Source organism: Mustelus asterias, chromosome 2 (genome assembly GCF_964213995.1).
Source record: "Mustelus asterias chromosome 2, sMusAst1.hap1.1, whole genome shotgun sequence".
NCBI classification, from domain to species: domain Eukaryota; kingdom Metazoa; phylum Chordata; class Chondrichthyes; order Carcharhiniformes; family Triakidae; genus Mustelus; species Mustelus asterias.
In genome coordinates, this window is record NC_135802.1 from 5,229,457 (window position 1) to 5,243,339 (window position 13,883).

General features: G+C 48.8%; 1 protein-coding gene across 1 annotated transcript in view; it reads right to left on the reverse strand.

Moving 5' to 3' along the window:
- Nucleotides 1-9,155, reverse strand: part of dgat1a (diacylglycerol O-acyltransferase 1a) — a 121,241-nt gene extending 112,086 nt beyond the window's left edge. The window contains exon 1 of the mRNA XM_078230483.1: nt 8,899-9,155. Coding sequence (XP_078086609.1) covers nt 8,899-9,053 — 155 coding nt within the window. The 5' untranslated portion in view covers nt 9,054-9,155. The remainder of the gene's footprint in view (nt 1-8,898) is intronic.
- Nucleotides 9,156-13,883: the final 4,728 nt, after the last annotated feature.

Sequence of the window (13,883 nt, forward strand, 5' to 3'; positions counted from 1 at the left end):
TAGTAGCAGAAAATATGTTCGGGCAAAATGGAGGTTTGAACACGTTGGGAGGAACATGCCTCATCAGTATATTCTCACGCTGTGGAGATAGTTAAAAGCCAAATGAAAAAGAATCTAGGAGTCACTGTAGATTGAGTACCAAACACATCGAATCCCATTAGGGCACTAATATAGAGAGTGAGTGGATACTGAGCTAAGAAAAACAGAAAATGCTGGATAAGCTCAGGTGTGGCAGCATAGAGTCAGAGGTTTACAGCATGAAAAAAGGTCCTTCGGCCCAACTTCTCCAAGACGCCCTTTTTTAAAATAAACCCTTGTAGTCCCAATTGCCTGCATTTGGCCCATATCCCTCTATTCCCATAAAGAACAAGAACAAAGAACAATACAGCACAGGAACAGGCCCTTTGGCCCTGCAAGCCCACGCCGCTCCCTGGGCCAAACTAGACCATTCTTTTGTATCCCTCCATTCCCACTCCGTTCATGTGGCTATCTAGATAAGTCTTAAACATTCCCAGTGTATCCGCCTCCATCACCTTGCCCGGCAGCGCATTCCAGGCCCCCACCACCCTCTGTGTAAAATACGTCCTCCTGATATTCGTGTTAAACCTCCCCCCTTCACCTTGAACCTATGACCCCTCGTGAACGTCACCACCGACCTGGGAAAAAGCTTCCCACCATTCATCCGATCTATGCCTTTCATAATTTTATACACCTCTATTAGGTTACCCCTCATCCTCCGTCTTTCCAGTGAGAACAACCCCAGTTTACCCAATCCCTCCTCATAACTAAGCCCTTCCATACCAGGTAAACCTTCTCTGCACTCTCTCTAAAGCCTCCACGTCCTTCTGGTAGTGTGGTGACCAGAACTGGGCGCAGTATTCCAAATGCGGCCGAACCAACGTTCTATACAACTGCAACATCAGACCCCAACTTTTATACTCTATGCCCCGTCCTATAAAGGCAAGCGTGTCATATGCCTTATTCACTACCTTCTCCACCTGTGACGTCACCTTCAAGGATCTGTGGACTTGCACACCCAGGTCCCTCTGCGTATCTACACCCTTTATGGTTCTGCCATTTATCGTATAGCTCCCCCCTACGTTGGTTCTACCAAAATGCATCACTTCGCATTTATCTGGATTGAACTCCATCTGCCATTTCTTTGCCCAAATTTCCAGCCTATCTATATCATTCTGTAGCCTCTGAAAATGTTCCTCACAATCTGCAAGTCCAGCCATTTTCGTGTCGTCCGCAAACTTACTGATCACCCCAGTTACACCTTCTTCCAGATCGTTTATATAAATCACGAACAGCAGAGGTCCCAATACAGAGCCCTGCGGAACACCACTAGTCACGGGCATCCAGCCAGAAAAAGACCCTTCCACTACCACCCTCTGTCTTCTGTGACCAAGCCAGTTCTTCACCCATCTAGCCACCTCCCCCCTTATCCCATGAGATCCAACCTTTTGCACCAACCTACCATGAGGGACTTTGTCAAACGCTTTACTAAAGTCCATATAGACGACATCCACGGCCCTTCCCTCATCAACCATTCTAGTCACTTCTTCAAAAAACTCCACCAGGTTAGTGAGGCATGACCTCCCTCTCACAAAACCATGCTGACTATCGTTAATGAGTTTATTCCTTTCTAAATGCGCATACATCCTATCTCTAAGAATCCTCTCCAACAACTTCCCTACCATGGACGTCAAGCTCACCGGCCTATAATTACCCGGGTTATCCTTCCTACCCTTCTTAAATAACGGGACCACATTAGCTATCCTCCAATCCTCTGGGACCTCACCTATGCCCAGTGACGAGACAAAGAGTTGCGTCAGAGGCCCAGCGGTTTCATCTCTCGTCTCCCGGAGCAGCCTTGGATAGATTCCATCAGGCCCTGGGGATTTGTCAGTCTTTATATTCCCTAAAAAACCTAACACTTCCTCCCTTGTAATGGAGATTTTCTCTAACGGGTCAACACTCCCCTCCGAGACACTCCCAGTCAACACATCCCTCTCTTTTGTGAATACCGACGCAAAGTATTCATTTAGGATCTCTTTGCATAATTCCCCACTTTTGTCCCTGAGAGGTCCGATTTTTTCCCTGACAACCCTTTTGTTCCTGGCGTATGAATAAAATGCCTTGGGATTCTCCTTAATCCTGTCTGCCAAGGACATTTCGTGACCCTTTTTTGCCCTTCTAATTCCTCGTTTGAGTTCTTTCCTACTTTCTTTGTATTCCTCCAGAGCTCCATCCGTTTTTAGCTGCCTGGACCTAACGTACGCCTCTCTTTTCTTTTTGACCAATCCCTCAATTTCCCTGGTTATCCACGGTTCTCGAATCCTACCTGCCCTATCCTTCTTTTTTACAGGCACATGCCTATCCTGCAGCCCTGACAACTGTTCCTTAAAAGACTCCCATCTTACCCATGTAACTGTCTAAATGCTTTTTAGACAGTTACATGTCACAAATTGCACTCTGTGGAGAGAGACAGAGTTTATGTTTCAGATCTAAATGATCCTTCTACAGAATGAAATTATTTTGCTGGATAAGTGCAATCTCACTTGGAATGCCTTGATGAAACACTACGGTGCCCTACTCACAATGTGCCCCGATATGAGGCCAGCTTTGGACACTGGGACAAAAGGGAACCAAGACATGTCCTGTAGGTGAGACACAAGATCAAAGTTCTTTTATTTTATGCTCAATTCCCCTTCTCTGTCATACATGCTCACTTTCACACATAGGACCACACTCACAGACGCCCTCACGCCCTCACCTCTCCGCTCCATTCCCAATGCCCGAACCTCACCATGTCCTTTCCTATAGCTCAGCCTCGCCACTGGCTAATCTGCTCAGCAACAGCGAGGGGGAATAAAGCAAATGGACCAATCGGAGGAAGGCATCTGGGAGCACTGGATAGTAATGGGCTGACTTCTCCAAGAGGTCTTGCTCTGATTGGCCCATTTGACTTCTTGAATTCTTCTAAATTTTGCATATTTGAATTGGCGTTTACTGGTCACATGGTGACTGCCAGCTTTGGAGATTCCCTGGAGACCCTTCACAGAACCCCAGGGGTCCAAGGATCCCAGCTGTATGAACTGTATATTTATGAACAGCATGAATAACAACAAGTAACCATTCTCTTTCTCAATACATGTTGGTACATTGACCCTGAAACTTATCAACATGGTCAAAATAGAGATGGCTATCTCAGCTGTTCTGCATTTTGGCTAAAATAAATCTTAGACTTATAGATACAATTCCTCCTGCATCACTGCAACTTTGAGCTGTGGGCTGTTTTCAAATTTATTCTTTCATGGAATGTGGGTGTCACCAGCAAGGCCAGCGTTTGTTGCCCCATCTCTAAATACCCTTAAACTGAGTGGCTTGCACGTGGATCTGGAGTCTCATCCAAACAAGGAGCAGGAGTAAGCCATTCGGCCTGCTCCACCATTTAATAAGATCATGGCTGATCGGATAGTAACCTCATAACTGCATCCTGTTGTGAAGTTGGACAGAGTAATTGGAGATTGGGAGGTAGGAAGTTAGAATTTGAAGTTTGTAAGAATGGGAAAATTGTAAAATGCTCAGGGGGAAAGCATTGCATGATTCCGTTAAAAGGTGGTGCTTTTTCTGTGCTTAGAGATTTTAAAAATGCAAGTACACAGAGAGCCCAAACTGAAACATTTATATTGAAAGGCCAAGTAGCAGTTTTACCAAGATAACAGGCTTTGAATTTGAATCAGACACTTAGATACCAAAAACCTATTAAATTTAAATCTAATGGTTTTGACAACCCAGAACCGGTAGAAATATCAAATGCACGAGGGGTAATTTACCAAAATTCACTGGACACTGGGGTGGTTCCCCAGACATCAAATGTGACGCCACTGTTTAAAACAGGAGGTAGACAAAAGGCAGGTAACTATAGGCCAGTTAGCTTAACTTCCCTCGTAAGGAAAATGCTTGAATCTATCATCAAGGAAGAAATAGCGAGACATAGAACAGTACAGCACAGAACAGGCCCTTCGGCCCACGATGTTGTGCCGAGCTTTATCTGAAACCAAGATCAAGCTATCCCACTCCCTATCATCCTGGTGTGCTCCATGTGCCTATCCAATAACCGCTTAAATGTTCCTAAAGTGTCTGACTCCACTATCACTGCAGGCAGTCCATTCCACACCCCAACTACTCTCTGCGTAAAGAACCTACCTCTGATATCCTTCCTATATCTCCCACCATGAACCCTATAGTTATGCCCCCTTGTAATAGCTCCATCCTCCCGAGGAAATGGTCTTTGAACGTTCACTCTATCTATCCCCTTCATCATTTTATAAACCTCTATTAAGTCTCCCCTCAGCCTCCTCCGCTCCAGAGAGAACAGCCCTCGCTCCCTCAACCTTTCCTCATAAGACCTACCCTCCAAACCAGGCAGCATCCTGGTAAATCTCCTCTGCACTCTTTCCAGCGCTTCCACATCCTTCTTATAGTGAGGTGACCAGAACTGCACACAATATTCCAAATGTGGTCTCACCAAGGTCCTGTACAGTTGCAGCATAACCCCACGGCTCTTAAACTCCAACCCCCTGTTAATAAAAGCTAACACACTATAGGCCTTCTTCACAGCTCTATCCACTTGACTGGCAACCTTTAAAGATCTGTGGATATGGACCCCAAGATCTCTCTGTTCCTCCACAGTCTTCAGAACCCTACCTTTGACCCTGTAATCCACATTTAAATTAGTCCTACCAAAATGAATCACCTCACATTTATCAGGGTTAAACTCCATTTGCCATTTCTCAGCCCAGCTTTGCATCCTATCTATGTCTCTTTGCAGCCCACAACAGCCCTCCACCTCATCCACTACTCCACCAATCTTGGTGTCATCAGCAAATTTACTGATCCACCCTTCAGCCCCCTCCTCTAAGTCATTAATAAAAATCTCAAAGAGCAGAGGACCAAGCACTGATCCCTGTGGCACTCCGCTAGCAACCTGCCCCCAGTCCGAAAATTTTCCATCCACCTCCACCCTCTGTCTTCGATCAGATAGCCAGTTACCTATCCAATCGGCCACTTTCCCTCTATCCCACACCTCCTTACTTTCATCATAAGCCGACCATGGGGGACCTTATCAAACGCCTTACTAAAATCCATGTATATGACATCACCTGCCCTACCTTCATCAACACACTTAGTTACCTCCTCAAAAAATTCAATAAATTTTGTGAGGCACGACTTGCCCTTCACGAATCCATGCTGACTATCCTGGATTAATCCGCATCTTTCTAAATGGTCGTAAATCCCATCCCTAAGGACCTTTTCCATCAATTTACCAACCACCGAAGTAAGACTAACCGATCTATAATTACCAGGGTCATTTCTACTCCCTTTCTTAAACAGAGGAACAACATTCGCCACTCTCCAGTCCTCTGGCACCATCCCCGTGGACAGTGAGGACCCAAAGATCAAAGCCAAAGGCTCTGCAATCTCATCCCTTGCCTCCCAAAGAATCCTAGGATATATTTCATCAGGCCCAGGGGACTTATCGACCTTCAGTTTATTCAAAACTGCCAGTACATCCTCCCTCCGAACATCTATTTCCTCCAGCCTATTAGCCTGTGACACCTTCTCTTCCTCAAAAACATGGCCCCTCTCCTTGGTGGACACTGAAGAAAAGTATTCATTCATCACCTCGCCTATCTCTACTGACTCCATACACAAGTTCCCACTACTGTCCTTGACCGGCCCTAACCTCACCCTGGCATTCTTTTATTCCTCACATAAGAGTAAAAAGCCTTGGGGTTTTCCTTGATCCGACCCGCCAAGGACTTCTCATGTCCCCTCCAAGCTCTCCTAAGCCCCTTTTTCAGCTCATTCCTTGCTAACTTGTAACCCTCAATCGAGCCATCTGAACCTTGTTTCCTCATCCCTACATCTGGATATAAATGGTCCCATTGGGAAGATGCAGCATGGGTTCATGAAGGGAAGGTCATGTTTGACTAATTTGGTGGAATTCTTTGAGAACATTACATGTGCAGTGGACAATGGGGAACCTGTGGATGTGGTGTATCTGGATTTCCAGAAGGCATTTGACAAGGTGCCGCACCAAAGACTGCTACAGAAGATAAAGGTGCACAGTGTTACGGGTAATGTATTAGCATGGATAGAGGATTGGCTAACTAACAGAAAGCAAAGAGTGGGGGTAAATGGGTGTTTTTCTGGTTGGCGATCAGTGACTAGTGGTGTGCCTCAGGGATCAGTGTTGGAACCGCAATTGTTTACGATTTACATAGATGATTTGGAGTTGGGGACTAAGTGTAGAGTGTCAAAATTCGCAGATGAGAGTAAGATGGGTGGAAGAGCAAAGTGTGCAGAGGACCTGAAAGTCTGCAAAGGGATATAGATAGTCTAAGTGAGTGGGCGAGGGTCTGTCAGATGAAGGACAATGTTGGCAAATGTGAGGTGGGGGGACGGGGACGCGTGTGCGTGGGGGGGGGGGGGGGGGGGGGGGGGGGCCTCCACTGGAGGATCAACCTCCACTTTATAACAATCATGCCTCCCCCCAAAATCCTATCACCCGGAATGGGGGAAGGACGGCAGATTTCCCAAAATGGGTTTGTAAAACAATCGATAATAGTTTCATGGTCAGCATCTCTGAGGGTCGGGGCTGAATTTTTATGTGCCCTTGCCAGGTGTTTTCAGCAGGGCGATGGGTGCACATAAAATAGGGCGGGGATCCACCTCATCACCCTCTTGCCGAACTCCAAGCTCAGCCCCATAACAGACGTGAGCAGGCGTCAAGATTGGCAATCAGCCTGTTATATCGAAATAAATAATTGTGGCACAACTGAGATCGTCACCAAGCCAACTGGTCCTGATAATACATTGTGTACGCCATAATAGGGTGGGAGTGGGCAGTCGGGTGGGAGTGGGCAGGCCATTCTTGTTAACAAGTGATTTGAAATGCGGGGAGGAAGAGGGGTTACGATGCTCAGGGGTGCCCTTTGTGCATCCTTGGGGGAGCGGGTACATGCAAGGAGGGGGGGCAATCCCCCCCAAGGTCTCGCTCCCCACTTGCTCTCTAAAACCCACCCACTCCCTCCCTAAGTTGGCCAAACCCTCCACACCCAATACCCTAGACTTATAAAGAACAAAGAAAATTACAGCACAGGAACAGGCCCTTCGGCCCTCCACGCCTGCACCGACCATGCTGCCTGACTTAACTAAAACCCCCTACGCTTCTGGGGACCATATCCCTCTAATCCCATCTCATTCATGTACTTGTCAAGACGCCCCTTAAAAGTCACTACCGTTCAAGACGCCTCTTAAAAGTCACTACCTCACTCTGAAATCCATTGGATCATCTTGGGCCAGCAGTGGCCAATAATGAGATCTGTAGGTGGTTAACGTGAAGAGGAATAGAGTTTGAAATAGCTGGAGCTGCCAACCAGAGGCAGTGAGGGGCAGAAGTCCCACTGTTACCCCACCATCACCTCCCCACATTCAGGCACAATGGATTCAAGACCTGTTTCAACTCCAGAGGATGACTGCAGACTCTGGGCTAAAAGGACAATGTTCTGATTATGTCACTTTGGACAAAGTTACAAAGTTATAAAACTTCAAATTTTTGTCATTGGCGAAAATTCTTCCTTCCTCAGATTAAAAGATAATGTTGCTGTTTCGATTTTCTTTGGCGATTTAGCTACAAGGTCCAGCTACTTTGTATTGAATTTTCAGCATTTATGTCTTGCTGCAGAGAGGCAGGCTTTTTCACATTTCAACAAAAACTCCTAGCTTGAACTCTGCTCCGAAACTGAGCTCACAGGAATCTTGATGTGCATCTCAAGAGCACTTTGAAGTTGGGTGGAAGAAAAACCCGACTGATCACATTGGAGGGAGTGTGAAGAGATCTTATAGCAGAAGGAGTTCCTGCACAATACATGGGAAGGAAGGAAACTTTCCCACTCAGGTATGCTCTGCACAATGATAATGGGGAACACTGGAGCCCACTGGCACTCTGCACAAGCCGAGCCCATCACCACAAGCGAAACATTGCTGAGTTGCAGCTTAAGGATGCTCCCATTCTGAAGCTTGAAATTGACTCCCACGGCCATGGGATCTCCCAGCACAAACAAGTCCACTGATTTACTCTGCTCAGCCTGTCTCCCCCGCTCCCTTACACGGCTGCAATGAAGACCAGTGTAGAAACACACTTATCAGAAGATCATCCATCCTCACTAGGAGACTTCTCACAAATCTATCCTCCTGGGCTTCTTTTACACTCTTCTCTAAAACCAATCCTTGAATAACTGGGTGCTCCCACTCTCCCACACTGGACAATCATATAGCTGGGACAGGGTCACCACTGTTCTGGCTCAACCTAGGTGTGTCCCTCCCAAGTTACTGATATTGCCAGGTGGCATCAGTTGGATCCTTCACAGATTTCTCTCTTACCACATCCTCCATCAAACTTGCTAAGATTAATCCTCTCTCACTGGGTTCAGCACCTTCCTGTCAGAGTGGGAGCAGTTTCCATCGGAGCTTGCCAATGGTAATATACTCGGCTTTTCTCTTGAATTTATTACACTGCTCTACAGTGTATAAACATACCAGATCTCTGCTGTGGTAAATAAGCACATACAAGCTCGTGTGAACATGTGCTGCTATAAAATACACATTATGTGAGGTTACAAATAAACTCAATTTATGCAGTTTTCCAAATCATTGAAACTACACATGGACCAAGTTTAAAGTTACCGACAGGGTTTGGGGTGATTTACCGACAGGGACACAGGCTCCGTGTTTGGGGTGATTTACCGACAGGGACACAGGCTCCGTGTTTGGGATGATTTACCCACACGGAGCCGGTGCTTTCCGCGGCTCTGGCGGGTTTACCTCAGCCAGTTGCTCTCAGTCGGTTCCTCTTGCGGCTCCTGTAGTTTTTTCAGGTCTCGGTAACTCATGGCCCGGGACGCTTTTCCACCTCCCGCCGACCCGGTGCCGGTGCTATGCCCGCGCCGCCGCACCGGAGCGGCCGCCGCTCCGCTCATGGCCCCGGGTTCAGCTCCCGGTGTCAGTGCTGAGCAAACGGCTCCGGTCGCTCAGGAGGGGAATAGGCTCGCGCCCGGGAAGTTGGCGGGGTGAGGCGGGGCCTTAGCCTGGGGGCGGGGCATTTGGGGCGGGGCCTTAGCCTGGGGGCGGGGAATTTGGGGCGGGGCATTAGCCTGGGGGCGGGGCCTTAGCCTGCGGGCGGGGAATTTGGGGCGGGGCCTTAGCATGGGGGCGGGGCCTTAGCCAGGGGGCGGGGCATTTGGGGCGGGGCCGTTAGTATTGGGGCGGGGAATTTGGGGCGGGGCCTTAGCCGAGGGGCGGGGCCGTTAGTATTGGGTAGGGCATGTGGGGCGGGGGCCTTAGCCTGGGGGCGGGGCCGTTAGTATTGGGGCGGGGAATGTGGGGCGGGGGGAATGTGGGGCGGGGGGAATGTGGGGCGGGGCCTTAGCCTGGAGGCGGGGCCGTTAGTATTGGGGCGGTGCATGTGGGGCGGGCCCTATCGGTGGGGGCGGGGCTGTGGGCGGAACCTTCAATATTCCGGGCGGGGCCTTCACTCGGGTTAGTGGCTGTACCCAGCGCAGCGTGGGTGGGCGAGGCTCAGTGATTCGGAGCGGGGTCTCCACGGTGACGGGAGGCGAGGTCGCTGTGTTGTCCTGGTGACGGGAGGCGGGGTCAGCGCAGCAGTTCCTCCCCACTTGAGCACAGCTTTCCCACCTTGTGCGCGTGCGCCTGGACCAGGAGCCAATCAGTGAGTGAGCCTCAACTCTCTTCCGCTCCAAGTCAAAAGCGCATGCGTCTCCCCGCCGAACTGTCGCCTGGGAAATGTAGTTCGGTTCCTGAGGAGACAGGTGGGAAGTGACTGCTTTGTCTCCAGCCTTGGTGAGAGTTGGGGCTAATCAATTTCTGACTATGAATGTAATCAGTTGACGTTTCCCCTTTACAATTATCGTGTCATGACATTTGAATTGGTTTTCTATTTGTGTTTTATTATAATCATATGTCTACTCCTATTGTTACCTGGGCTGGAGAGTTTGAGCTCTGAAGAGAGGCTGGGGTCAGAGCAGAGGAGACTGAGGGGAACTGATTGAATCGAATAAGAGTATGAGGGACATACCTAAGGTAGATAGGAAGACATTTTCCTCCTTAGTAGAGGGGTCGATAACCAGGGACAGAAGATTTAGAGAGACTTTGAGGAAAGCCTTTTCACCCAGAGGGTGGTGGGACTCTGGAACTTGCCACCTGAAAGGGTGGTAGAGGCAGGAACCCTCACAACATTGAAGAAGAATTTAGATGAGCACTTGAAATGGCTTGGCACTGAAGACTACAGACCAAGTGGTGGAGAATGGGATTAGAAATAGATAGGTGCTTGATAGCCAGCGCAGGCACGATGGGCTGAAGAGCCTCTTGCTTTGCTGTAAAACTCTATGACTCTGTGCCTTTGGTTCATGAAAGGTGTTTGTTTTCCCATAATAAAGGCAGAAGATGCTGCAAGTGCTTAACAAGGTATAACTCCCCTACTCTCAGAAAAGACTTGCATTCCGAGAACAAAAACAGAAAATGCTGGGAAAACTCAGCATGTCTGGAAGTATCTGTGGAGAGAGAAACTGAGTTACTGTGTCGAGTCTATTTCATTCTTCTACAGAGCTATAGAGAGGGAGAAATGTGATGGATTAAGTTTTTTCATTTGATTTATTATTGTCACATGTATTAGCATACAGTGAAAAGTATTGTTTCTTGTGCGCTATACAGACAGAGCATATTGTTCATAGAGAAGGCAACGAGTGAGTGCAGAATGTAGTGTTACAGTCATAGCTAGGGTGCAGAGAAAGATCAACTTAGTGCAAGGTAGGTCCATTCAAAAGTCTAACGGCAGCAGGGAAGAAGCTGTTCTTGAGTCGGTTGGTACGTGACCTCAGACTTCTGTATCTTTTTCCCGATGGAAGAAGGTGGAAGAGAGAATGTCCGGGGTGCGTGGGGTCCTTAATTATGCTAGCTGCTTTGCCGAGGCAGCGGGAAGTGTGGACAGAGTCAATGGATGGGAGGCTGGTTTGCGTGATGGACTGAGCTACATTCACGACCTTTTGTAGTTTCTTGCGGTCTTGGGTAGAGCAGGAGCCATACCAAGCTGTGATACAACCAGAAAGAATGCTTTTTATGGTGCATCTGTAAAACAGTCACAGTTGACATGCCAAATTTCCTTAGTCCTCTGAGAAAGTAGAGATGTTGGTGGGCTTTCTTATGGGGACCAGGACAGGTTGTTGGTGATCTGGATACCTAAAAACTTGAAGCTCTTGACCCTTTCCACTTCATCCCCTTTGATGTAGAAAGGAGCATGTTCTCCTCTACGCTTCCTGAAGCCGATGACAATCTCCTTCGTTTTGTTGACATTGAGGGAGAGATTATTGTTGCAGCACCAGTTCACCAGATTCTCTATCTCACTCCTGTACTCCGTCTCGTCATTGTTTGAGATCCGACCCACTACGGTGGTGTCGTCAGCAAACTTGAAAATTGAGTTGGAAGGGAATTTGGCCACACAGTCATAGGTGTACAAGGAGTATAGTAGGGGGCTGAGAACACAGCCTTGTGGGGCAACAGTGTTGAGGATGATCATGGAGGTGGTGTTGTTGCCTATCCTTGCTGATTGTGGTCTGTGGGTTAGGAAGTTCAGGATCCAGTTGCAGAGGGAGGAGCCGAGGCCCAGGCCACGGAGTTTTGTAGGAATAATGGTGTTGAAGGCTGAGCTATAGTCAATAAGTAGGAGTCTGACATAGGTGTCTTTGTCATATAGGTGTTCCAGGGTTGAGTGCAGGGCCAGGGAGATGGCGTCTGCTGTGGACCTGTCGCGGCGGTAGGCAAATTGTAGTGGATCCAGGCAGTCTGGGAGGCTGGAATTGATTCGTGCCATGACTAACCTTTCGAAGCACTTCATAATGATAGATGTCAGAGCCACCGGCCGATAGTCATTAAGGCACACTGCCTGGCTTTTCTTAGGCACCAGGATGATGGTCATCTTCTTGAAGCAAATAGGGACCTCCGATTGTTGTAAAGAGGGGTTGAAGATGTCTGCGAATACCCTACCAGTTGATGCATGCAGGATCGGAGTGCTCGTCCGGGTACCCCATCCAGACCAGTTGCTTTCCGTGGGTTGACCTTGAGACGGCTGCTCTGACATCTGCAATGCTGACCCCAGATACAGGTTCATCCAACGCTTCCAAGTTTATTTATTAGTCACAAGTAGGCTTACATTAACACTGCAACAAACTTAGTGTGAAAGTCCCCTAGTCACCACACTCCGGCGCCTGTTCAGGTACACTGAGGGAGAATTTAGCATGGCCAATGCACCGAACCAGCACATCTTTTGGACCGTGGGAGGAAACTGGAACACCCGGAGGAAACCCACACAGACACGGGGAGAACGTGCAAACTCCATACAGACAGTGACCCAAACCAGGAATCAAAGCAGTGTCCCTGGTACTGTGAGGCAGCAGTGCTAACCACTGTGCCATTGTATAAGAGAGGGTGGAGCAGTTTGGGCAGAGATCAGTGATTGGTTGGAGCTAGGAGAGATTGCCACAAACAGAGGATTCACTAATGGCAGAAGGTGTTGGGTAAGGTATCAGAATGTGTTAATAAAGATCAATATTTAGTGAAAGCAAAACTAAAGAACAAAATACCCGAGAGGAGGTTTGCACTAGGACACAAAATGTTTGGGAGAGAAAAAAGGTCACAGTCTGAAGTGGTTGAACTCCATGTTGAGTCCGGAGGGCTGCAATGTGCCGAATTGGAAGATGAGGTGTTGTATTTCCAGTTTGCATTGGGCTTCACTGGAGCATTGCAGCAGGTCAAGGATGGACATGGGGCATGAGAGCAAGGTGCTGAGTTGAGAGGATTTTCACAGTAACTTCATTGCAGTGTTAATGTAAGCCGAGTTGTGACACTAGTAAATGAACTTTATTTATTTTAAATAGCAAGCAAGGCCTGGGGCTCAGCTTGGGGGCTGGGAGAGGGTGCTTCGCAGAGCAGTCACCCAGTCTGCGTTTAGTCTCCTCAATGTAGAGCAGACTGCATTGGGAGTATTTAATATAGCAGACTAAATTGACAGAGGTGCAAGTGAAACTTAACATATTTGCCCCACACAAGTGCCAGGCAACGCCCATCTCCAACAAGATTCTAACAATCGCCTCTTGACATTCAATGGCATTACCTTCACTGAATCCTCCACTATCAACATCCTGAGGGTTAGCATTGACCAGAAACTGAACTGGACTAGCCATATAAATACCCCGTGGCTACCAGAGGAGGTCAAAGGCAAGGAATCCTATGGTGAGTCACCTCTTGACTCCCATCATGCCTATCCACCATCGACAGGACACAAGTCAGTGCAGCCTCGCCCGGTGCCGACCCCCGGGCGGGGCGGCGCTCCCCTGGACAGGGTGGCCCCCCAGGTGGGGCGAGCCCCCTGCCTGGTGCCGGCCCCCTCCTGGGCGGGTCCTGCGCCGACCCCCGCCCAGCGCTGACCCCCTCCCGGGCGGGGCGGCGCTCGCCCGGTGCCGTCCCCCTCCCGGATGGGGCAGCGCTCGCCTGGCGACAACCCGCTCCCAGGTGGGTGGCGCCGACCCCTGGGCGCAACCGCCCTCCCCGGCGCTGATCGCCTGACAGTGTAGCTTTCCTTCAGTCCCTCACAGTCAGTCTGGATTGCGAGCTTCTGTCTTTTGAACCCAAACCCAGTGGGTGAACCATAAGCAGTTGTGCTCCCAGTGAGCCAAAGCTGACATTGTCGGCAGGCATGTTAAGGGTGTTACCGAAATGGAAATGTTGTTGTTGTTCTT